The sequence below is a fragment of the Dreissena polymorpha genome, chromosome 13 (genome assembly GCF_020536995.1).
Source record: "Dreissena polymorpha isolate Duluth1 chromosome 13, UMN_Dpol_1.0, whole genome shotgun sequence".
Classification (NCBI taxonomy): Eukaryota; Metazoa; Mollusca; class Bivalvia; order Myida; family Dreissenidae; genus Dreissena; species Dreissena polymorpha.
Genome location: NC_068367.1, coordinates 45,423,959 through 45,448,902, shown reverse-complemented (window position 1 = coordinate 45,448,902; position 24,944 = coordinate 45,423,959). Strand labels below are relative to the sequence as shown.

General features: G+C 37.2%; 1 protein-coding gene across 1 annotated transcript in view; it reads right to left on the bottom strand.

Annotated features, from left to right (window-relative positions):
* The window catches only part of LOC127854985 (DNA-directed RNA polymerase I subunit RPA2-like), a 64,118-nt gene that overhangs the window by 20,979 nt on the left and 18,195 nt on the right, over nucleotides 1-24,944 (bottom strand). Inside the window, exons 6-17 of the mRNA XM_052390195.1 lie at nucleotides 20,326-20,391; nucleotides 18,645-18,719; nucleotides 17,699-17,797; nucleotides 13,957-14,052; nucleotides 13,633-13,709; nucleotides 12,970-13,119; nucleotides 12,455-12,508; nucleotides 10,301-10,418; nucleotides 9,854-9,950; nucleotides 9,302-9,408; nucleotides 6,470-6,605; nucleotides 2,196-2,269 (exon numbers count right to left, since the gene is read on the bottom strand). Coding sequence (XP_052246155.1) covers nucleotides 2,196-2,269; nucleotides 6,470-6,605; nucleotides 9,302-9,408; nucleotides 9,854-9,950; nucleotides 10,301-10,418; nucleotides 12,455-12,508; nucleotides 12,970-13,119; nucleotides 13,633-13,709; nucleotides 13,957-14,052; nucleotides 17,699-17,797; nucleotides 18,645-18,719; nucleotides 20,326-20,391 — 1,149 coding nt within the window. The remainder of the gene's footprint in view (nucleotides 1-2,195; nucleotides 2,270-6,469; nucleotides 6,606-9,301; nucleotides 9,409-9,853; nucleotides 9,951-10,300; nucleotides 10,419-12,454; nucleotides 12,509-12,969; nucleotides 13,120-13,632; nucleotides 13,710-13,956; nucleotides 14,053-17,698; nucleotides 17,798-18,644; nucleotides 18,720-20,325; nucleotides 20,392-24,944) is intronic.

The window sequence follows — 24,944 nt, the reverse complement described above, 5'->3', positions numbered from 1 at the left end:
GAAACGGAAATGTTGAACAATTAAGAGCTTAGACACTAACATTACCAATAGCCCTTCACATCAGTGTCAAATAACTCAATAATATGCTTATAACAATTGATAAAAAGTGTTTCTAAACTGCATGACGATGGCTTAATTATGCTCAATTTCATGACTTGGGAAATGTGAACATATAACAATGCACAAACATAACATGACCAAACAGCAGATAAATAAACTGAGTCCTACACTCCTCAAACTTTGATTCGGGGTATGAAAATTTGACTGTGATTTGAGCATGTATGAAATAACAATGAACTTTTTTCTTAGTTGGTACAAATTTGAAGTCAGCTGGAGATTTGATATGACTGCATATCTGTTTGTCCTTATTTGATTGTCCAAAGATTTTAAGTAAATTTGATAAGCTTAGGAAAATATGCTATGATATACATTAATATTGCTAGCACCAATTTTAAGCCAATTGTTGGCCCCATAAACATACTTTTATGTTTATATTCCCCCCCAAAAATATTAAATCCCCAAAGGCCCATTACTCGCCAAAAATCAATGGACGATAATGAATTTCACCCTTCATCTGAAGATCATGTAAGAAGTCTCACATACCAAAAATCAGCTATCTATCTCATAGCGTAACATAAACAAGAGCACCACCTTGCGGGTGCAGACCGCTCATCTAGCTCATCTATTTTCTTTTTAAAGGTGAAGGGACTCTCAATTTAAATCACAAAGGAGGGAGAGGTGGAGTGAAGAGGGGTGTATAGTTTTGGGGTGTGGACATTTATTACATTATCTTCCAAAAATGCGATAAAAAAACATTTTCGGGGGGGGGGGGGGGGGGGGGGGGGGGGGGGGGGGATTCTTGGGTGCAATGGTTGGACGGTATTTCAAAATAAAATAATTAAAATAAATATTTGTGGGGCACGGGGGGTGGTTTGGGTGGAGTCTATGGTGGTATGTCAGGTAAGAGTAGCTTTGTCAGAGTATCAATCAAATCTAAACATAAATAAAGAATTTATGGCAATTTTAGCAAAATTTAATAATTTTACATTGAGAGTCAAGGTCATTCAAAGGTCAAGGTAAAATTCAACTTGCAAGGTACAGTAACCTCATGATAGCATGAAAGTATTTGAAGTTTGAAAGCAATAGCATTGATACTTTAGAAGTAAAGTGGATCGAAACACAAAATTTAACCATTTATTCAAAGTTACTAAGTCAAAAAAGGGCCATAATTCCGTAAAAATGACAACCAGAGTTATGCAACTTGTCCTTTTACTGTACCCTTATGATAGTTTGCGAGTGTTCCAAGTATGAAAGCAATATCTATGATACTTTAGGGGTAAAGTGGACCAAAACACAAAACTTAACCAAATTTTCAATTTTCTAAGTATAAAGGGCCCATAATTCCGTCCAAATGCCAGTCAGAGTTACATAACTTTGCCTGCACAGTCCCCTTATGATAGTTAATAAGTGTTGCAAGTATCAAAGCAATAGCTTTTATACTGTAGGAATAAAGTGGACATAAACACAAAACTTAACCAAATTTTCAAATTTCTAAGTATAAAAAGGGAACATAATTCTGTCAAAATGCCAGTCAGAGTAACATAACTTTGTCTGCACAGTCCCCTTATGATAGTTAGTAAGTGTTGCAAGTATGAAAGCAATAGCTTTGATACTTAAGGAATAAAATGGACCTAAACACAAAACTTAACTAAAATTTTCAATTTTCTTAAGTATAAAAAGGGCACATAATTCTGTCAAAATACACGCCAGAGTTATCTAACTTTGCCTGCCCAGTCCCCTCATGATAGTAAGTAAGTGTACCAAGTTTGAATGCAATAGCATTGATACTTTCTGAGAAAAGTGGACCTAAATGCAAAACTTAATGGGACGCCGACGTCAACGCCGACGCCAAGGAGATGACAATAGCTCATAATTTTTTTCCAAAAAATAGATGAGCTAAAAAGGTCAGGAAAACAGAATGACGGGCAGACCACTTCCAAAATTCAATGCAACAGAAAAATAGGCAAATAACTGGTCACCATAATTTGAGTCTACCAGTAACACTGATGCCATCTAAGTGCTTATCATGGACATGGATACATACCCCTTACACAGGTTTGGGCACAGACAGCTGCATTGTGCTGCATTGTGCCCAAATTTGAACAATGACCTCTGACCTGCGACCTTGTACTTACTTGGCAATTTGCGGCCGCATGGTTCATCAGACCACAAGGTGCACCGTCTGGAGTGTGCACTGGACACAGGAAACCTGGACGGATTAAACAAGAGCATTTACATGATGAAGTTATATATGCACCTCAATCTGCAAAAACAGGGTTAAATGCACTTTTTGCTTTTATTGTAAAATTATTTGAAAGGAAGTCTCTTCTTAACAAAAATCCAGTTTAGGCCTGTATGGTGCCTGATTAGCCTGTGCAAATCTCTGAGGAAAAATAACCCACATGCATTAAACCCCATTTTCCAAGACACCAACAAGAGTGCCTTGCTGGCCATAAAGGGCTAACCTGAATTCAAGTGGTGCAACATTTTCAAAGTTTTGCTTACCTAGTCTTTGAATTGGTGCCACCCAAATTTAAACCTTATTATGATAAAAACAAACATTTATAGGCCAGAGGCAATATTTGTGGCAAACAAAATGTGAGAGACAAATCATCAAAATGCGAACACAAATTCAGGGACGCATAACACATTGTGTGAGTTTACAGAGTATGAATTGGACTTAGTTTTAGACCTGCTTTTTGATTAGTTGAATCAAATATGGCTATACCATAATAGCCAATCAATAAAATATTACATTCTAGATGTTTCTCGGCATTGAAGAGCATTCGCTCTGTTTCCAATATGATTAAACATTAACAGTTATTTAGAATATCTCCTTCCAAACTAAAAAACTTGAAAACCCCATTGGTTAATCTTAAGAATAACACATTGGTTACATAATGTCTGTAGCCATATATAGGTGACGATTAAAGAAGTTCTTTGAAAGAAACTAAATAAGTGACAGTTGTGCCCCATATTTGATCAAATAAAAACCTAAAAACTCATTTTCAAAATTCTAAGTTAAATTTTAAGTCTAAGCCTAGCAACTGGGAGGTCGTGGGTTCAATACCCACTGAGAGAGCATTCTTTAGATCTCCCAAAAAGACACCAAGTACTGGTTCTAGGCCCAGAAAACGGACTCGAGAGCGTCTCAAATAAGCATGAGGCTTTTGATGCAAACAAGCTAAAATAAATAGGTTGAAACTAAGCATAAAGAGGTCAGTAAGCATTATCATTTATGACTGTTGATTGGTCATTTAAGGAAGCAACAATTCTGATATATGCTACTCAATTGCAGAAGGAATTCCTTGACAATAGGACTCCAACACAAATCGTATTTGCCAATAAACAATAATGACCCTAACTCTGGCAAAACAGGGCTTAATGCATATGCAAAAAGTATTGTCCCAGATAAGCCTGTGCAGTTCAGTCTGCACAGGCTAATCAGGGACAACATATTCAGCAAACAAGAGCTGTCTCCATAGGATAATATATGCCCCCAAAAAACGCTTTAATAGAAATTATTAGCATTTTTCGAAACATAAACGCAGATTTCAAAACCTATATGTGGACCCTAAGTTCAAGGTCAAGGCCACAGGGGTCAAAATTGTTGTGCCTATGGAAAGGCCTTGTCCATTTACACATGCATACCAAATATGAAGGTTACATCTGAAGCAACATAGAAGTTATGAGCATTTTTCGAAACTTAAATGCAAAAGTGTGACAGACAGACAGAAGGACGGACAGACAGAAGGACGGACAGACAGTGCCACTGCTATATGCCACCCTACCAGGGGCATAAAAATATCACTGCAATGGCAATTTAAACCCTGAAAAACAAATGGTACTGTTACTTGTCAACGGATCCAGTAATTTGGTTCAGTTTAGCATACTGCGTGTTTATAAGAATATTAAATCCTTTATTTTCAAGACAAACAACGCAAAAATGAACAAACATGTATTTGCTTAATATTAAAAACAACAAAAGTGGAATATTAAGAAACAAAAAACACCATAAATGAGGGAAATTGCTCGCAATCGATATCACTTAGACACATGGTTGATACAGTACAGTAGTTGATTCAAGCGACCCAGATGATCAAATCTCACGCACCTGTTTATTTTGCAGTCTGTAACAGGATATAGCAAGGTTGCTCATTCCTTTGTTTGTATAGGTCACTAGCTGTTTTGATGAATTACTTAAAGTCAGAAATTTTTCGATTATAATATTATATTAAATAAATTCATTTAAATACAATAACTCAACATTTACACTTGAGTGTGCTTGTTCATATTTGTTAATGTTTTTAACCAAACTGCAAAATGTGAGTTGTTTCTGATTCATCATAATAATGATTGACGAGGTAAAATGAGGGGATTAAAATTAGTGAAGAGTTGAATAAACAAAACCACTTCTCCTTTTAGTTGCATTACTTCTCCCTAATTTCAGCTGACAGAGTAGTCACTTCACCCTAAAATTTGATTGCAGGCTGAGCCCTCTTTGTTCGAATTGCCATTAAGTATTAACAAAATCTGTAAGTATTTTGCAATTTGTCATCCATTAGTTCCGTTAACACATAAACTAACAAGAGATGTGTTTGTAAGAAACACAATGCCCACTATTGCGCCGCTTTGAAGCCATAAATTTGACCTTTGACCTTGAAGGATGACCTTGACCTTCAACCACTCAAAACGTGCAGCTCCATGAGATACACATGCATGCCAAATATCAAGTTGCTATCTTTAATATTAAAAAAGTAATGACCAAACTTTAACGAAGGTTTAAGTTTTAGGAAAGAACAAGAGCTGTCACTATAGGATGACTTATGCCCCCTATAAACGCTTGATAAAAGTTATGAGCTTTTTTCGAAACCTAAACGCAGATTTCGAAACCTAAATGCGGACCCTAAGTTCAAGGTCACAGGGTTCAAAATTTGTGTGCGTATGGAAAGGTCTTGTCCATATACACATGCATGCTAAATATGAAATTGCTATCTGAAGCGACATAGAAGTTATGAGCATTTTTCGAAACCTAAACGCAAAGTGTGACGGACAGACGGACGGACAGTCCGATCACTATATGCCCTCCTTTGGGGGCATAAACATTGATTTCCGCTGAGAAGAGAGTTCTCTTAAAAGAACAAGAGATGTGTTTGTCAGAAACACAATGCCCCCTTATGTGCCGCTTTGAATTTTTCATTAATTTTTTACTATTGACCTTGAAGGATGACCTTGACCTTTCACCACTCAAAATTTGCAGCTCCATGAGATACACATGCATGCCAAATATCAAGTTGCTATCTTATATATTGCAGAAGTTATGACCAAGGTTATAGTTTTGGGACAGACACACTGACAGACAGGCCAAAAACAATATACCCGGATCATTCGATCCGGGGGCATAAACATACCATACAAGCCAAAAATGTTGTGCAAGATTAGCCAGTGCAATCTGCAACTGGTAAATTGGGATGACAACTCAATGCACATGCATTAAACGCCAGTTTCCCCAGAGCAAGGCTCTAGATCTACAGACTATTTCCTCTGCCCACGTACCCCATATATATACAGACTATTTCCTCTGCCCACGTACCCCATATATATACAGACTATTTCCTCATCCCATGTACCCCATATATACACAGACTATTTCCTCTGCCCACGTACCCCATATATACACAGACTATTTCCTCTGCCCACGTACCCCATATATATACAGACTATTTCCTCTGCCCACGTACCCCATATATATACAGACTATTTTCTCTGCCCACGTACCCCATATATATACAGACTATTTCCTCTGCCCACGTAACCCATATATATACAGACTATTTCCTCTGCCCACGTACCCCATATATATACAGACTATTTCCTCTGCCCACGTACCCCATATATAAACATACTATTTCCTCTGCCCACGTACCCCATATATATACAGACTATTTCCTCTGCCCACGTACCCCATATATATATACAGAATATTTCCTCTGCCCACGTACCCCATATATATACAGACTATTTCCTCTGCCCACGTATCCTATATATATACAGAATATTTTCTCTGCCCACTTACCCCATATATATATACAGACTATTTCCTCTGCCCACGTACCCCATATATATACAGACTATTTCCTCATATATATATATATACAGAATATTTCCTCTGCCCATGTACCCCATATATATACAGACTATTTCCTCTGCCCACGTACCCTATATATTTACAGACTATTTCCTCTGCCCACGTACCCCATATATATACAGACTATTTCCTCTGCCCACGTACCCCATATATATACAGACTTTTTCCTCTGCCCACGTACCCCATATATATATATACACAGACTATTTCCTCTGCCCATATACCCCATATATATACAGACTATTTCCTCTGCCCACGTACCCCATGCCTCTGGCAGCAGCTTCCTCACCCCTGTTGTCCTCATCTGTCCAAAGAACGCACCGCGATGCACGCACCGAAAGTGGGACATGTAGCGCATGAAGTTGAGTTTGTCTGCAACTACTGTGAGACCGGATGTCTACAGAACAGCGAGATGAAACAACTTTCAATTAGTTTAAAAGAGCATTTAACCCTTTACCACTCAAATACACAATTTGATGTACTTGTAGTCCATTAAAAAATCAAATTCAATTTAAGACATTTTTTACTAGATTCATGTGTTAAAGCCTTCATTTTCAACTCAATGGTATTGATGAGCAGCAAACAGCATCTTCACATGAAACTTATTTTATTTACGTTAAAAAGAAAACAAACAGTTATTGCAGTTTTCGGAAGCAAAGTGAAAATGGCTATATGCAAATAGCATAAAAACCAGAACAGCCTGCGAGTAACTGGAAGTTCAGGTTTTATGCTGTTTGCTGCTCATCAGTACCTTAGGGATGGAAATGAAGGCTTTAAAACTTGAATCTAGTAAGAAAGGTCAATTTAATTTAACTTTCTAAGGGACTACAAATAGGTCAAAATACGTATCTAAGAGGTAAAGGGTTTATAAATCACTTAAAAAAGAAAAAGAAAACAAACAGTTATTGCAGTTTTCGGAAGCAAAGTGAAAATGGCTATATGCAAATAGCATAAAAACCAGAACAGCCTGCGAGTAACTGGAAGTTCAGGTTTTATGCTGTTTGCTGCTCATCAGTGCCTTAGGAATGGAAATGAAGGCTTTAAAACTTGAATCTAGTAAGAAAGGTCAATTAAATTTAACTTTCTAAGGGACTACAAATAGGTCAAAATACGTATCTAAGAGGTAAAGGGTTTATAAATCACTTATATGTAAAAAAGTATCCAAGATCAGGGGAAGGAAAACCAGACATGGATTATTGGGTTGAAAACATCTTAAAACACCAATAGAAATTCACACTCTGTTGAACTTTTCAAAAGTTGTTTCTTTAAATATTTTAACCACATATTCACATACTACACATGCAAATTTAAGTGTATTCATTGAAGGCAATTCTGTTATTTTACGCCATTATGTTTTGTTCCATACATGTAAACAATGCTGATAAACAATTTATTTTCAAAATATAGTCAGCACTTTAAGAGACTTCATTAATGAAAAATTACCATAGGATCCATAATTCATGATTGTTTCTCATGGATGATGGAAAACACTCTTTACCTCTGATTACCAGGACAATATAAAAGTCAATATTGCCATTTGCAAACAAATCAACAAAGATTTTTTTTCAAAGACCAATGTTGTTTGGGAGATTGTAAACAACAGCCAATGACATTGCCTGTTACAACAAGAGCACCGCCTTGCGGGTGCAGACCGCTCATCTATTTTCTTTTTAAAGGTGAAGGGACTCTCATTTTCAATCACAAAGGAGGGAGGGGTGGAGTGAATGGGGGTGTATAGTGTGGGCATTTATTACATTATTTTCCAAAAATACAAAAAAAAGGCAAAAAAAAACACAAAAAATCGGGGGGGGGGGGGGGAGGGGGGGGGGGGGATTCTTGGGTGCGATGGTTGGACAGTATTTCAAACATAAAATAATAAAAATAAATATTTGTGTTTTTTAACCGTTTCAAAAAAATAATTGGGGGGGGGGGGTGGGGTGGGGTGGGGGGGGGGGGGGTAAAGTGTGAGGGTGTGGTGGTCATTTGTGAGATGATCTTAAAAAAAAAAAAAAAAATAGGGGGGGGGGGGGATTCGGGGGGGGGGGGGGGGGGGAGGGCACGGGGGATGGTTTGGGTGGAGTCTATTGTGGTATGTCAGGTAAGAATAGTTTTGTCAAATTATCAATCAAATCTAATCATAAATAAATAAGTTATGGCAATTTTAGCAAAATTTAATAATTTGACCTTGAGAGTCAAGGTCATTCAAAGGTCAAGGTAAAATTCAACTTGCCAGGTACAGTAACCTCATGATAGCATGAAAGTATTTGAAGTTTGAAAGCAATAGCCTTGATAGTTAAGAAGTAAAGTGGATCGAAACACAAAATTTAACCATATATTCAAAGTTACTAAGTCAAAAAAGGGCCATAATTCCGTAAAAATGACAACCAGAGTTATGCAACTTGTCCTTTTACTGTACCCTTATGATAGTTTGCGAGTGTTCCAAGTATGAAAGCAATATCTATGATACTTTAGGGGTAAAGTGGACCAAAACACGAAACTTAGCCAAATTTTCAATTTTCTAAGAATAAAGGGCCCATAATTCCGTACAAATGCCAGTCAGAGTTACATAACTTTGCCTGCACAGTCCCCTTATGATAGTTAGTAAGTGTTGCAAGTATGAAAGCAAAAACACAAAACTTAACAAAAATTTTCAATTTTCTAAGTATAAAAAGGGCACATAATTCTGTAAAAATGCATGCCAGAGTTATCTTACTTTGCCTGCCCAGTCCCCTCATGAAAGTAAGTAAGTGTACCAAGTTTGAATGCAATAGCATTGATACTTTCTGAGAAAAGTGGACCTAAACGCAAAACTTAACCAAAATTTTCAATTTTCTTAGTATAAAAAGGGCACATAATTCTGTCAAATTGCACGCCAGAGTTATCTTACTTTGCCTGCCCAGTCCTCTCATGATAGTAAGTAAGTGTACCAAGTTTGAATGCAATAGCATTGATACTTTCTGAGAAAAGTGGACCTAAACGCAAAACTTAACCGGACGCCAACGCCGACGCCGACGCCAAGGTGATGACAACAGCTCATAATTTTTTTTCAAAAAATAGATGAGCTAAAAATGCTACAACACTATATGTCTGTACCTGAAGTAATGCATGTGCGTTGCTAGAGTCAATATTCCCTGTAGCCATAGTGTACTCAATGGAATGACAGATGTCGGGTGCAAAGCGCATTGCACGCAGCAATGTATCTGTTAATGACCACAAAATGAAGGCTTAACAAATAACACAAATTTCATTGAATAATTCTGAAATAGGATTTATATCATCCTGGTTATGATGATACCAGACTCGATGATGACAGAAAATATATAATAAATACCTCACCATAAGTCACTTTGTCTCAAGATAAACTATAGAAAATGGTTGCAAATTTGCAGACAGTAATGTTACCATTTTCTTAAAGGTTCACATAAACCCAATGCCTTACTTAGCTCATAAAATTGGTATCTTAAAAGCTTTTAATTAATTATTAATGTGCTCAGGTTAGCTAACAAGAACATATTTGAAACAAATTTGTAACTAACATAACAATATTTAGAGAATTGTTACCACTTTTAAGTGACAATAATATTGCTAACAAATCAAAACAGATAAAATAATTCATCTAAACTTATAAAGCTTGTGTTAACCCACCTGGTGTCACTTTGAATAACTCTGCTCCTCCCTTGTTTGCCTTTGCATGCCGATCTAAAACCACTTTCAGCAAGTTTAAATACTGTCCCAGCTTTGACTGCAAATACATGGAATACATGTTTACTCACCCGATACTATGGCTGAAATAGGAACAACCGCAGCCATTAAGAACAGCATTGCATTTAAACTCAACCTGAAACTGATAATAAGCTAAATACAGAAAGTATTATACTCTTTGTAATGAACTGTGTACATAACACAGACTATATAACTTTGCAAAGGAAACGTACACTTAAAGTATACTTGTATACAAACAAGACAGCATTGAAAAAGAGCAAAACAGCTGCAAGGAGGGAAGGAACTACCTGCCCACACCCCCGCCCTGCCTGGTTGCGAACTTTCTGTACATCTGGCAAACATTGCACCCCATCCCCCCTGGTTACCAACCTTCAGTAGCATCTGGTAGAAATGGCCCCCTAGCAAGACTTCCTGGAACATGGGACTGTCTTGACTCTCGCTGGCACAGCGGCCCTTCGCAAAGTCAAACAGCTTCCGGGTCATGTGTCTGGAATAGTATTGCAAATTGTGATATCAACAGGGATTGAACAATGCCCTGAGAATCAATTAAACACATGTCTTTTGCAAAGTGAAACATCTTAAGACACATGTCAGGGCTGTTTTTTGTTAGATTTTATAGCTGTAAAAGCTGTTTGGCAACTAAGCTTTTAAGTATAAAAAGAAAGTTTTAGTTGTAAAATCAATTGAATTGATGTTGTTATGTGAAATATTTTCTTATTTAAGTAAGTTTTTTCAATTTATTATTTAAAAGTTATCACTCCAGCAATAATATTTTCCCAATTTAAAGTTAATTTACGCTACGATTAACAATTTCATGGGTTTATGTCCTATTTCAAAAATGGTGAACAAAAAAGAATCCCACAACCCATGTCCGACTTTGGACATTTCAGAATAAATGACTGAGGTCCAGAATAATTTTTCAGAAGTTGCAGTCCTTGTGTCAAGTAAAACAAGAGCACTGAATAACGGGTGCCAATGCTCGGCTGCGGTGCAGTTTTGAATAAATGAAAGCTTGTCAGAATTTATTTTTTATAGGTCACAGTGACCTTGACCTTTGACCTAGTGACCCAAAAATGGGTGTGGCATGTAGAGCTAGTCAAGGTGCAGATACATACAAAGTTTCAAAGTTGTAGGTTGAGGCACTTTGATTTTAGAGGCAATGTTCAAAACCAAAATGTAAAGGTTTTAGCACATAGCGGACGACACGACAACGGACACGACGAGTTAGCTATGACAATACCTCGGGTTTTCTCATAAAACAGCCGAGCTGAAAATGACAAAAAAACACTATATGTTTTGTTTTGAAATTAAAAAAATACTTCTTTTTGCCCAGAAATATTGACAGGTTTCCTTAACTTCACAATAAAATGGCATATAATGATTTATTACTAACCAGTGCAGCACACTTAAGATTAAATGTGTCATAAATAGAACGCGAGATTTTCATTGGTTGATATGAGCACATAAGTTAAACTGGTTTCCAGCCTTCTAACAATGGTACACCTATATCAGGGAACCATGCAACCTTTGCCCTTCCTTGAACTTGTCAATGTCTTAAGTAAAAGTTATGATTTGTGGCAGAAAAATTGCTCTTATTTTTAACGGTATAAGACATATGGGCTATTATGTATATTTTTTTTATCATGAACTTAGTTAATTGTAGTACTATTGTCAAGTGACACTTTTGTTACTGTTTATATTTTGATGATTTGTTATAAAAGATATCTCAAATTTGTTACAATTTGGACTTATAAACCTTTTGCATTGTAAAAATGAGAGTAAAAAAACTAGAACAAGGGACAAAATTGTAACAAAAACAAGGTTTTCATTGTGAAAAAAAAATCTGATTAAGGGAGACAACTCAAACTGAACTTTTGAAATGAACAAACAAAATTAGCCCCCTTTGTAAGTTTGTTTCAAAATAAATCTATTTTAAGTTGTGGTGACCTTGACATTGGAGATATTGATATGATTCTTTCGTGCGACACACCGTCCCATGATGGTGAACAAAAAATGTGCCAAATAATTGTAAAATCTCACAATGAATGACATAGTTATGGCCCAGGCAAGCTCATTTATTGCCAATTTTGACCTTTGAACTCAAAGTGTGACCTTGACCTTGGAGATATCGACGTAATTATTTCGCGCGACACACCGTCCAATGATGGTTAACAAATGTGCCAAATGATTTTAAAATATGACAATGAACGACATAGTTATGGCCCGAACAAGCTTGTTCCGCCCGCCCGCCAGCCAGCCCGCCCGCATTCGCCAATCTTATAACCAGTTTTTTCCTTCGGAAAACCAGGTTAAAAAACCTGGTTAATAAATATATTTCCATTTATTTTCCTTAAACAAGGAAAAATTTCAGTGAAATTTGTTGTCCTGTAAAATTCTTCAGTTATAAGACTGCATGCCCTGTGGTACTTGTTTGTTCCATTGCATGCCTCATGTCCCAGTTACACAGAAGTGCTATCACACAGTCATTACCACACCGATAACAAATAACCTTTGTGTACTCACACAAGCAGATTGAACTTGTCCATGTCATCATCGAGATGTGTACAGATACATCTCCTAAAAACACATACATTATTATGTTTTAGTCAGGAATATGTCAGATGTCAACAAATGCCAAAATTTGTATACATATATTTGTATGTGATATCCAAATTCTATCAGGATATCCCTATAGAAAGGCTTAAGAAGTCAAAATGTGGGGCCATAGTTTCCAAATTAAGTAGATGCATTGTGTATTTTACAAGCAAAAGTAATGAATTACTAAGTAGCAATACTTCCTTAACCCTTTCCAACTCAGAAGCAAAGTAAAAGTGGCTATACGCAACCAGCACAACTCAGAACAGCCTGCAAGTAATGCGCAGACTGTTCAGGTTTTATGCTGTTTGCTGCTCATCAGCATCTTAGGGTTGGAACTGAAGCCTTTAAATGGTGTTAAATTTTATTTGAATTACTAAGGAACTGCAATCACGTCAAAGTGCGTATCTCAGCAGGAAAGGGTCAAGTTTTGACCCACTTACTTGTAGATGTATCTGCCAACCTGCTGATCAGTTTTCCAAGGTGCCAAGCCATACATGATGAACCGAAACCGCGACCCAATATACTTCAACACCGCCTGACGTGTGAATAGTTTCTCGTTCAATGCCTCTCGAAGCATTGCCACTATACAGCTTCAGAAATCAAATGCGAGATTTAGTTGGGGTTAAGGTATATAATGCAGAGAATCTTGCAAATTAGAAGGCTGAAATATAGGCTAAAAATTAGTCTTAGGACATATGCAGCAAGCGTGGCTTCAGAAAAGTCTGCACATTTGGAAAGTCTGGTCAACAGCTTCCCTGTCTTCTATTGAGACAATGAAACTTTGCTAAAATTTACAGCCGATAGGGAAGCTCCTGACCAGACTGTGATCATGTGGAGGCTGGTCTGGAGCTACCTTATCGCATATGGCATAAGACCCATTTTCCTATGACAAAGTCAATATCAGCTATATTTTTGTTGCAATCAGCATCTTTTCAGCAATTATAAACATTTTTAGTGTTTCAATTTATTTTGTTTTAGCTAAATTGCCCTTTTTCTATAAAGAGGTTTCTTCATGCGAATGTTGAAAGATGCAGTAAATATATATTTCAAACACAGCAAACAGGTTCTTGAATGGAGATATGGCCGAGGTAACGCCCACCTACCCTTTGTAGAAAGAATCATCTTCCTTCCCCTTCACAAGCTCCTCATAAATGTGCCTGTCTGGCAGAGACACTAGACCCTGTAAAGGATGTTACATGATCTCATGGGCTATCCTTTTAATATTTTAGCCCCGTTCTGGGAAAACTGGGCTTTAAGCATGTTTGTAAATTGTCTTCCCAGATTAGTAAAGACGTGACAACACTTTGAGCCTAATGTGCACTATCTTTAAGAAGAGACTTTATTAAAATGAAAAATTCAATAAAAGCGGAAAGTTTCGTCTACTATGACATTTATTATAACCATGATTTTGTTAGATAAGTGCCCACCTTAAGTATGATAATGATGGGAGCGAAGTAGACCTGGTTCTTATTGTAGAAACACAGCTGGGCTGTACCATTACTGAGGTAGTGAAGCACCAGGTTCTGCAACAGAAGAGGAAGCATACATGCTGAAATATGACAAGGTATATTACAAAAAATGACCAAATTATAATTATCTTATTTAGTTGCTAACCCGTTACCACTCAGAATACTTACTTTGTTGTTATCCCCACGCTTTTCAGAGAAAAAGTGGGGATATTGTGGTTATCTCTGTCTTCCGTCCGTCCTGGCCACTATCGCCTCCTACACTATAAGGACTAGAACCTTGAAACTTACACAAATGGAGGCTATGAGCATATGTGTGACCCTGCACTATTTGGAATTTTGATCTGACCCCTGGGTCAAAAGTTATGGGGGTTGGGCCAGGTCAGAGATTTTCACTCATTTTTATGCCCCGGAATGGTGCGCTGGCCTTATCTTTTGCTATATTGAAGATAGCAACTTGATATTTGGCATGTATGTGTATCTCATGGAGCTGCACATTTTGAGTGGTGAAAGGTCAAGGTCAAGGTAATCCTTCAAGGTCAAAGGTAAAAAAAACGAATCCAAGGGAAGTAATAAGCTTTAAAGGGAGGTATTTAATGAACCTGCCAAATCATAACAAGGGACAAAATTGTCACAAAACCAGGTTTTCATTGTGAAAAAAAAATCTGATAAAGGGAGAAAACTCAAAGGTCATCATTCAAGGTCAAAGGTAAAAAAAACGAATCCAAGGGAAGTAATAAGCTTTAAAGGGAGGTATTTAATGAACCTGCCAAATCATAACAAGGGACAAAATTGTCACAAAACCAGGTTTTCATTGTGAAAAAAAAATCTGATAAAGGGAGAACTTTTGAAATGAACAAACAAAATTAACCCCCTTTGTAAGTTTGTTTAAAAAAAATAAATATTTTTAGTCGTGGCGACCTTGACATTGGAGATATTGACGTGATTCTTTCGTGCAACACACCGTCCCATGATGGTGAACAAATGTGCCAAATAATTTTAAAATCTCACAATGAATGACATAGTTATGGCCAGGACAAGGTCATTTATGGCCATTTTTGACCTTTGAACTCAAAGTGTGACCTTGACCTTGGAGATATCGACGTAATTATTTCGCGCGACACACCGTCCAATGATGGTGAACAAATGTGCCAAATGATTTTAAAATCTGACAATGAACGACATAAATATGGCCCGGACAAGCTTGTTCCGCCCGCCCGCCAGCCCGCCAGCCAGCCAGCCAGCCAGCCAGCCAGCCAGCCAGCCCGCCCGCATTCGCCAATCTAATAACCAGTTTTTTCCTTCGGAAAACCCGGTTAAAAAATATTAAACACAATGCCCCCTATTGCGCCGCTTCCATTTTTTTAATTTATTTTTTTTACCTTTGACCTTGAAGGATGACCTTGACCCTGAACTACCACCACTTAAAATGTGCAGCTTCATGAGAACGCTAATTTGAGATTTTTATTTTTTTGACCTTTGACCTTGAAGGACGACCTTGACCTTGAACTTCCACCACTCAAAATGTGCAGCTTTATGAGATGCACATGCATGCCAAATATCAAGCTGCTATCTTGAATATTGAAAAAGTTATGGCCAATAAAGTTTTTTTCGGACGGACGGACAGACAGACTGACATACTGACTGACGGACAGTTCAACTGCTATATGCCTCCCTACCGGGGGCATAATAAATCAAAGCAGCGCAGGAGGGGGCATTGTGTTTCTGACAAACACATCTCTTGTCTTATGTGATTTTACATTAACTTCTTCATTCTACATCCATTTACTTCCAATTGATACTGAACATCTCTTATGACAATACGGTCAATCTCAACTATGCATGGCCCCATTACCAACCCTGGGGTGCCCCCTGGGTCAAACATGCAGCGTGGGGATACGCATCAGCCTCTGCCGCGCCATTTCTAGTTTTGTTTGTGGTGCCTTAGAATAACAAATTAAATTTAGACCTTTGTTCTAAATTCAAGTTTTAAAGAGGCAGTTTGGTAAAATGAGGAATTTCAAAATAATTTTCATATATTCAAAAAGAATTTTGTTTATAAACAAGCAAAAAAAAGCTCTTTATTAAGAAAAATGTTTGAAATATTGATTCATTAACATCTTCTCATCAATCTAAAATTGGTAAAAATAATAAAGCATTTGTAATGCTTTTCATCAATAATTTGGAAACAACATTAAGTATAGGTAAAGCCTTTACTTTCCACTGCTCAGCAAGAAAGGCTGGGGAAGCAGTAGTTACCTGCTGGATTTTGCTTCCAGAGGACCTGGGTTTGAATCCCCATGACGGCATTAATTATTCTTGCTATTTTAATAAGTTAAGACTTCTAAAAACTTTATAGATTTGTAAGAAAACATATTTAATGACATTTTTCAACAAGAGATGTGTTCGTCAGAAACACAATGCCCCCTATTGCGCCGCTTTGAATTTTTATATTATTTTTTTGGATCTTTGACCTTGAAGGATGACCTTGACCCTGAACTTCCACCACTCAAAATGTGCAGATTCATGACAACGCCGCTTTGATTTTTTACTTTTTTTACCTTTGACCTTGAAGGATGACCTTGACCTTGAACTTCCACCACTCAAAATGTGCAGCTTCATGAGATGCACATGCATGCCAAATATCAAGTTGCTATCTTGAATATTGAAAAAGTTATGGCCAATGTTAAAGTTTTTTTCGGACAGACGGACAGACTGACTGACATACTGACTGACGGACAGTTCAACTGCTATATGCCACCCTACCGGGAGCATAAAAATAGGAAAATCTGTGAACTACATCCCTTTCAAAGTTTAATTTCTACCTGTAAGATAGTGATGAGCAGCAAACTGCATAAACTATGAACAGACTGCAAGATACTGGCAGGCTGTTCTGGTTTGATGCTGGTTGGGTAGAGCAATTTTCACTGTGCCACCGAGTGGGAAAATGTAAAGGCATACAATAACGATTTAACAAGCAAATCATTGAATTGATATCCCTGGCCAAATAAAGTTTGTTTATGTATGGTGCAAATCTCTTGATATATGGAATAATCCTATGAATTGCAATTCTTTGCATCCTGGACTCACAAAAACGTCTGGGGATGCAAAGTTTCGAATTATGTGAGTCCTAAAAATGCATTGAAATTTCTCAAAAAATAATATCGTTTTAATATTTGGACTCATTCTTTCAATTCAAGGACTTATAGGTTTGCAAGACTCAGATGAGAATTTTTTATAAATATCACTGCCTATACAGTTTCATATTGAGATCTTGTTGCGTATCAGAGATAAAGCTCTACATATTTTCACAATAAAAAACAAAGAAGGGTAATAACTCTAATTTAAGAAAGTATAGGGTAATGGTTCTTGTGCATGGCACTTCACATCATTAATATCAATACACCCTTGAAGTTTCATGTTGAAGCCTTGTATTGTATCCGAGGCTGTATAGCACTGAAAAGTTACTTCATAAAAACAAAGACAAAGGGCAATAACTCTTATTTTAGAAAGTGTAGGGTTATGGCTCATGTGCATGGCACTTCTCTTGATTGATAAATATACACCCATGAGGTTTTATGCTGATATCTTATATAGTTTCTGAGATATGTAGAAACGTTTTGTGAGAGAAGGATGGACTGACGGTATGACAGACTGACGGACAACGCCTTTGGCAGGGGATGAAAAGCCCCTATGGACTCACAGTTGCGGAGTGATCGTTCATTACACATCTCATCATAACACCGTAGTCTGTGAACATGGGACCTCGCCCCTTCCAGGAAGGCCGCTGCACACACATAGGCTGTAATGAAAACAATCAACACTGTGAGAAAAGGTTAAGGCTCATCAGGGACGACACTGCTTTTATTGCATTTTCTTTTACAACATACTTCCTTAACAAAATCCATAAAAGCAAAAAGGTTTTTGCTTATTATATAGCCGTTATTGGGTCGTATTCCCAATTGGAAAAATTATCATTTTTTCCCCAATAGCTAGTCCAAAATATACCAGTTATTGTTTGACTTTTTAATGTATGTAAAAAGAGAAATACAATGTAAATATAAATACCTCTGACAGTCCATACAAGCTAATGAGGGACGACACCTTCCACTTTTATGACATTTTTTGTTTAAAGTCTCTTCTTAGCAAAAATCTAGTTTAAGCGAAAAATGTCATCCCTGATTAACCTGTGCAGACTGATAGAGGATATTTGTTCGATCCGGTGGATTATCGATTTAAATTCACGAGTGATCATAGAAATAATATTTTCACGAGTGGCGCAGCCACGAGTGAAAATATATATTTTCTATGTTCACTCGATAATCCACCGAATCCAACAAATTTTCTTTTTATTTAATGCTTTTTTCACAGTTTATATACATTGTTTAAGAGTTTAACTAAAGAATTTTGCTGGGATCATTTCGTCAAAAAATGACGTCATTTCACAGTAAACAATGAAAATTATCGATAAGTCTCACTGATAAATTTCACTGTTTGAAACAGTGAAATTATCAGTTTTAATTCACTGATATTTTTCTATAAACCACCGGAAAGAATTAAATAAAACAGGCTAATCTGGGACGACACTTTACACACATGCATTAAACCCCGTTTTCACAGAGCACAGCCCAAATACAGGTTGTACTTACAAAATTCCTCCTTGGAAGTACCAACATTCGTATCACTTTCTCAATGCCGTTGATGATGAAATAACCACCCATCTCCTGTAAACATTTGACACATAATAGTAATTACAGATTTAGTATTCTTGGATGGCTGGCCCATTGAACCGGTTTAAACCTTAACTTCATTGCATAGAACGTCTCAAGGCGGTGATCCTACTTTTTATCACTTTATGTTCATAGTTGGTGTTCTGTTAAAAAAGTAGAGGATTAGAACAGTAATTTCTCTTTTGATAGTTTCTTGAGTTTCATTGCAATATTTTCAAAACATACATAATATTTTTACCTATCTGACATTCAAGTGAAAGCAAAAAAAAGACAATTATTAGAAAAAGAAATAAACCTTCAGACAATCTGTCAACAACTATTACCTCTTTCTATATAGCTAAGTAATGCATAAATATGTGCACTTGAGCTCCAATATAACAAGTCCGATATATCGCGATGTCCAATATATAGGGCGAATTCGCTATGGATCCCATTTTTTCATTCACTTTAATTTTACGTGAAATCCGATATTCATAAATCCAGTTAGGTCCAGATTGTTTGCCTTCATTGTGCGTCACATTCAATCTTAAATACAGATTGGGAAAAAAATTGTGCGTTTTGACTAATATTGGGAATTTAGTGTTGTTAATGTTTTGCTAAAAATTGCTTAAAAATTAAGAACAAGTGTTTTCAGTATTATATTGACTAAGGTTGAACTTATATGGATGGGAGTTGAACAAAATATTGAGATCTAAAAAAAAAAAATTTTTTTTGGGGGGGTGGGGGGGTGGGGTGGGGGGAACCTTCCATTGGGAATGAAAAAAAACCCACTGTACTCTTGCCTTCTGCACATAGTCATTGTGGGTAAGTTGATAAACATTCTTCAATGCATTCAGGATAAATGGACAAGACACAAAAAAGACCCAAACTTATGACTTTGACCTTTAGACACTGTTACTGACTCACGCCTTGTAACCTTCAAAAAGCATAGGAGATATGTAGAAGACACAAAAATGGTGGCTCAAATGTTGGACCTTAAAGAATGACATAAATCTTGAGATTGCATGATTTACTCTTGCATTCTGCACATCTACTAAATGACCAAAACAGTGTAGCCAAGTTTCAAAGAAACTCTTCAAAGCATATAGAAAATATAGAGTGGACATGAAATGGTGGCTCAAACATTTGACCTTGAAATATATCCAAGACCTTGAGATGACATGACTAATGCCTTCCGTACAATGCCCTCAACAATTTGGCAAGTTTAATGAAAATCAATGGATGGGCTTAAGAGATATGCAACCGACATAAAAGTGTTACAGACAGCTTGACTGATGGATGAAGGGCGTACCTATAAACCCACTAACAATTTAAGGCGGTGAATAATAAGCATAATAGCTCAGTACCAATAAATTTAAATTATTTCATGTTAGAAATGCTGATATTGAGATCTTTGTATCTTTCACGTGTTCTTAATGAAAATTAAGGTCAATATTGGTCACAGAAGTCCATGAGTTGCAAAACAACACATTCACATTCAGTTTCTACTTTTATTTGTCCTAAGATCTTTTGATGGCCAATGCAGACAAATATGCATTATTAACAGTTTTAATTGCCTTATTCTTACCCCCTCCCCCCTGTATGGTGTAGTGTAACCTACCTCTTCTTCCTCCCCATGCTTGATCAGCTGAGCTGGTGACAACTTGGCCAGGTTACACACAGCACTCTGAAATATTTCAAAACACAGAACACTTTCACAACAGTTTACCTAATAATTGTGGCATTTATTGACAGCACAATTTTACAACACATCATAAAGAAATTCAGAACACAAATCAATTCTTAACTTTGATATTTACATAAAAAATGCCTTGTGTTCAAATTACTTACGATCAGAAAATCTCTACTTGTATTTATTAACAAGGGCTGTTTGTAAAACAAATTTTTTAAATAAAATTCATTTTAATTATTAAATACTTACCTGTTATCGTATGCTTATACTTTCCAAGGGGAAATAACTCATCTGGAATTTTAACTGGGAATCCGCCACCTCAATACCGTAATACAGGCCATGTTAAACATAGTGCAATGCAACCTAGCCAAAAATCGGTAACCAACCCTCAATATTCTTTCAATATATATACAAAAATATTAATCGAATAGCGGGGTGGGAGGTGGTACTTACCGATAACAGGTAAGTATTTAATAATTAAAATGAATTTTATTTAAAAAATTTGTTTTAATGTCATAAATACTGACCTGTTATCGTATGCTGATTTTGCAGCTGCGGTGGGAAGGTTCGTTTATATTTTCCCAACACAGTAGAACCCATAAACAGGGTTATCAGCTAATGATATCAAGTAATCTTCGTTAAAACGGTATTAATTATGACTTCTCGGACAGAGTAATATGTCTATGTCGTAAAGAAGACACTACCGTTAGCGAAACCACAACAAGCCCAAACGTATACAAATTGTATTGTTGGCACTTCAGAAAACGAAGATAAAAAGATGACAAGGTGGTCGGATTCCTCCAGTAAACAGCTTAGAGCACGTCAAAAAGTGGGGTGTGATTAATATATGCCCACAAAACAGACAGAGCTCTTTATTCATGCGGTCAGATCCTAAAAAGGAATGAATCCTTAGATAGGATAAGATTAACTTTCCTTAGTCGAGGTCTAACCCCGAGAAATAGAAGCCGCAGACACATCTCCCCCCCCTTTTTGGGGGAAATGAAGAGTGTCTTTGAGAACCTCGAATGGACTTCTGACTAACACTGCTGAGATAGAACTTCAAAGCCCTGATTGCCCAAAGAAGTTTATCCTCATCTTCATGACTACCAGTTTAAGAAAACTTGGAAACTTGAAGGTAGAAGCCATATAGAGGACTTGATATTAAGCAAGGAATCCTGGCTGACACAACAAAGTGAAAACGACAATAGATCCAACTGGAATTGGTCGTATTCAACAGAAAAAGCATGAATTTCACTTCTCCGTATGGTAAAAGCCATAATAAGAAGGAAAACCGTCTTAAAATTGTATTGGAACTGTTAATAAGCCTGATGAAAAAGGTTCATAGTGAGCTCATTAAGCATCCCAACATGTTACACAAGTCAAAACCGCTTAAGAAGGTAAAGGAACGAAAAACATAGTGTTGACGTTCCATAGTTTGGATCAGTTCCAAAATAGGTAAGACAGCACAGAGTTGCGATGACTTACACAAAACAAGGTATACGAAAGCATAATCTCTATCCTTTGATGAAGAAAAGAACAAATTTCTTATCATCAAGAAAAAGATGAGAAAAACCTCTATGTATCTAGCAGAGTGATTAAGGTAATAACTATGCTCTCAATTACCCAGTAAAAAATGAATTTCCATAGAACCTTTATACAGTTCTGATGGAATTATCCTTGCACAAGTAACAAGGATTGAAACTCTAACAGAAAAACGTTCTTCTGTAGAGATAACTAAAAGTTATTAATGGCCAGACATGAAGTGGCACATGTTTGGATCAGTATAAATATGTCTCAGTGAGATATGATATTTGACCTGTGAAGAAGTTTCCTGAAAATAATTGTACAGGAGACTTAAAAGGTCGTAGAACCATAATCCCATGGTTCATTAAGTATATTTCATGAAATTATGGCAAAAACTCAGTTATTGCAAAAACTCACCAAGAAGGCAAGATATTCCAGTTTATGTCAATGGACGAATGTATAACAATCGCACACCCTGCTGGATCGATTTCTGTGAACTGCATTGTTGACGTTGTTCAGCATACCGGTATACACTGCGATATACGATCGCATAACGCTAATAACTAGCGTTTGATGATAAACAACATTCTTGATATACTATGTACACCATGCAACTCGTCTGCAACTTCACTGCCGCGCATGCGCAATTACATTATTGAACCCAACGGAAAAATAATTCGAAAGAAAGAACTGCAGGACAAAAGGTCCAACAGGGCGTTGAGACGAACTGGTATGAGAAAGACGATAGAGAAAATTTGTTGTTCTTGCAAAGAACGAATAAGTTCCTGATTTCCAGTTACAAGGAGTGATAATATGATCACCTCCGTGTCTGTAAGTAAACCACGACCGATGTGTGATAGTTGAAACCATCACAAAGGAATCGTGAAAATGTGTTGTAAATGAAAAACAGCTAAAAAGAATTTTCGCTTTTCAAGATGTAGATGTGCAGGTGATATTCGTTAGGATACCACATAATTGAGAAAATCAAGATACGTTGTTCTATGTGATCGTCCATAACCTTATCTGCTCACATCTGTATAAGATGTAAGGAAGGTTGTGGTAGAATAAACTATATTCTTGCCAAGATAATCTTCTAGTCTAGACACCACTGAATAGTGGTAAATAATGACAAAAAAGATGGAAATTTGTGTCATTAAATAATCCCGAGATTAATACAATTATCTTAAAAATAAAGCTGAAACGGACGTAAGAAAAGACGTCTCAGCAGAAGGACCGGTGACCGGACCGGTAAATACCGACCGGTGACCGGAACCATTTGTCAAGGATGGGTGGGCAAAGAAACCACGGCAAGCCGAACTTTCCCACTCCAAACACACTTGAAAATTGGTAGAATAGGACAGTGTTTAACACTTATAAGTTTATGACCTATCTACAGAATATAGCCTCTTCTTGAACCAATAACAGGCGCCTTTAAAATCCTGGATAATACAGGTCGCGAAGTCATCGATTTGCGAAGTACGGAAATATGATTGATAGTGGTACCTCCGGAATCGGAGGTGTGATGGCAGAAAAAGGTGAAAACCCTAGGGGTAACCTTAAGCGGGTCCACGCTTGCCGGTAGAATGCATGGAAGTCTTAAATTCTGACTTGATTAATCCATTTACTTCAAGACTTCTAACCTGGACGAATTCCGAAAGGAATACGACCAGTTATAGGAAGACGGCCTGTTATGGCCAGAAGTGTAATAGAAGAATAACTTTAAGATGAGGTCCCTCCAGATCCTAGGATCTAAGATCTGAGTTCAATAGGTCCTAAGCCATCTACAAGACTGTAACCGCTATGCGGTCAATCTGATAGGCAATCCTATGTATCAGAACTCTTGTTGATTCCAGTAGCTTGAAAATATGCACTGCCGTAGGAGCAATAGAAAAGCAGAAGTCGATACAAATGTCGTCTTGCTAATCCTGTTAGCGTCATTAATGTGTCCCAACTGTTCCGTGACACTGACTGCAAAGTCTGTAGCCGACAGGTAAAGGCGGTTAAAACAATTCATCCTTCGGGTCTCGAACATAAATTAATAGAGGTCAAATAGTAATGTTCGACCTCAATGCTAGTCTCCGAGCCCACTTCAGCCGATCTATCTGCAAGACCAGTAGTCTGCGTGTAGCCGGTTGAGATAGAAGTACAAATAACAGATATAGCATGATTTGGTAACCGTCAACAGTAGAACATCAGTATTGAAAAACACAAAAAGTCATGTAGATTGTTGAATCCATAAAATATAGTATTCAATACAATCATAGCCAGGGGTATACAACTATGTAATGTAGACGATACCCGTGATACTAAAAAATTGACCGATGAAAACACAGTGGAATACCGGTAATTGGTAAGTGGTGACCGAACCGGACCGGTCAATGACCGGTAACTGTAGCCCGGTGAACGGACCAGTCATAATATGACCGGTGACGTTACCAGTTAAAGACCGAAAAATGGTGGAATCCATATGGTCTGTTATCAATGTCAAGCACTTCTCGGAAAAGAAGATCATGCCAAAAAAATCCAATCCGATGGCGATGAGACATCACTTATTCTGACCGGTGATCAGTGATCGGTGATATGACCGATGAATGGTGACCGATGTCCGGTGATCGGGACCGGTATAATATAACTGCGTCAGAATGGAAATATCTGGTGCAGAAGAATGACCATCCACGAAGTCATCTGATAATGTTAACCGGAAAACAACGGTAGATTATCAGTATTAATAGGCATAAGTGTCCTTGTAGTCGTAGTGGAGAAAAGAACAGCTTATCCCGAAGCCTGAATGTTAAACGAACTAGTGTTCGTACACAACTACGGCTCGGTGACTGCAACATGTGTGGATGCCATAAGAAGAACCATCACACGTGGAATGGAGACATGATATTCCTAAAGGAATAAAATGGAGAACGTCGATATGACCAGTAGGTTCATTAACGCCTACGTGAGAAGTGGCGACATCCATATAACTTCGATGCCGAAATATTGTTCGGCTACGCTGGAAATATTGTCTTCTACAA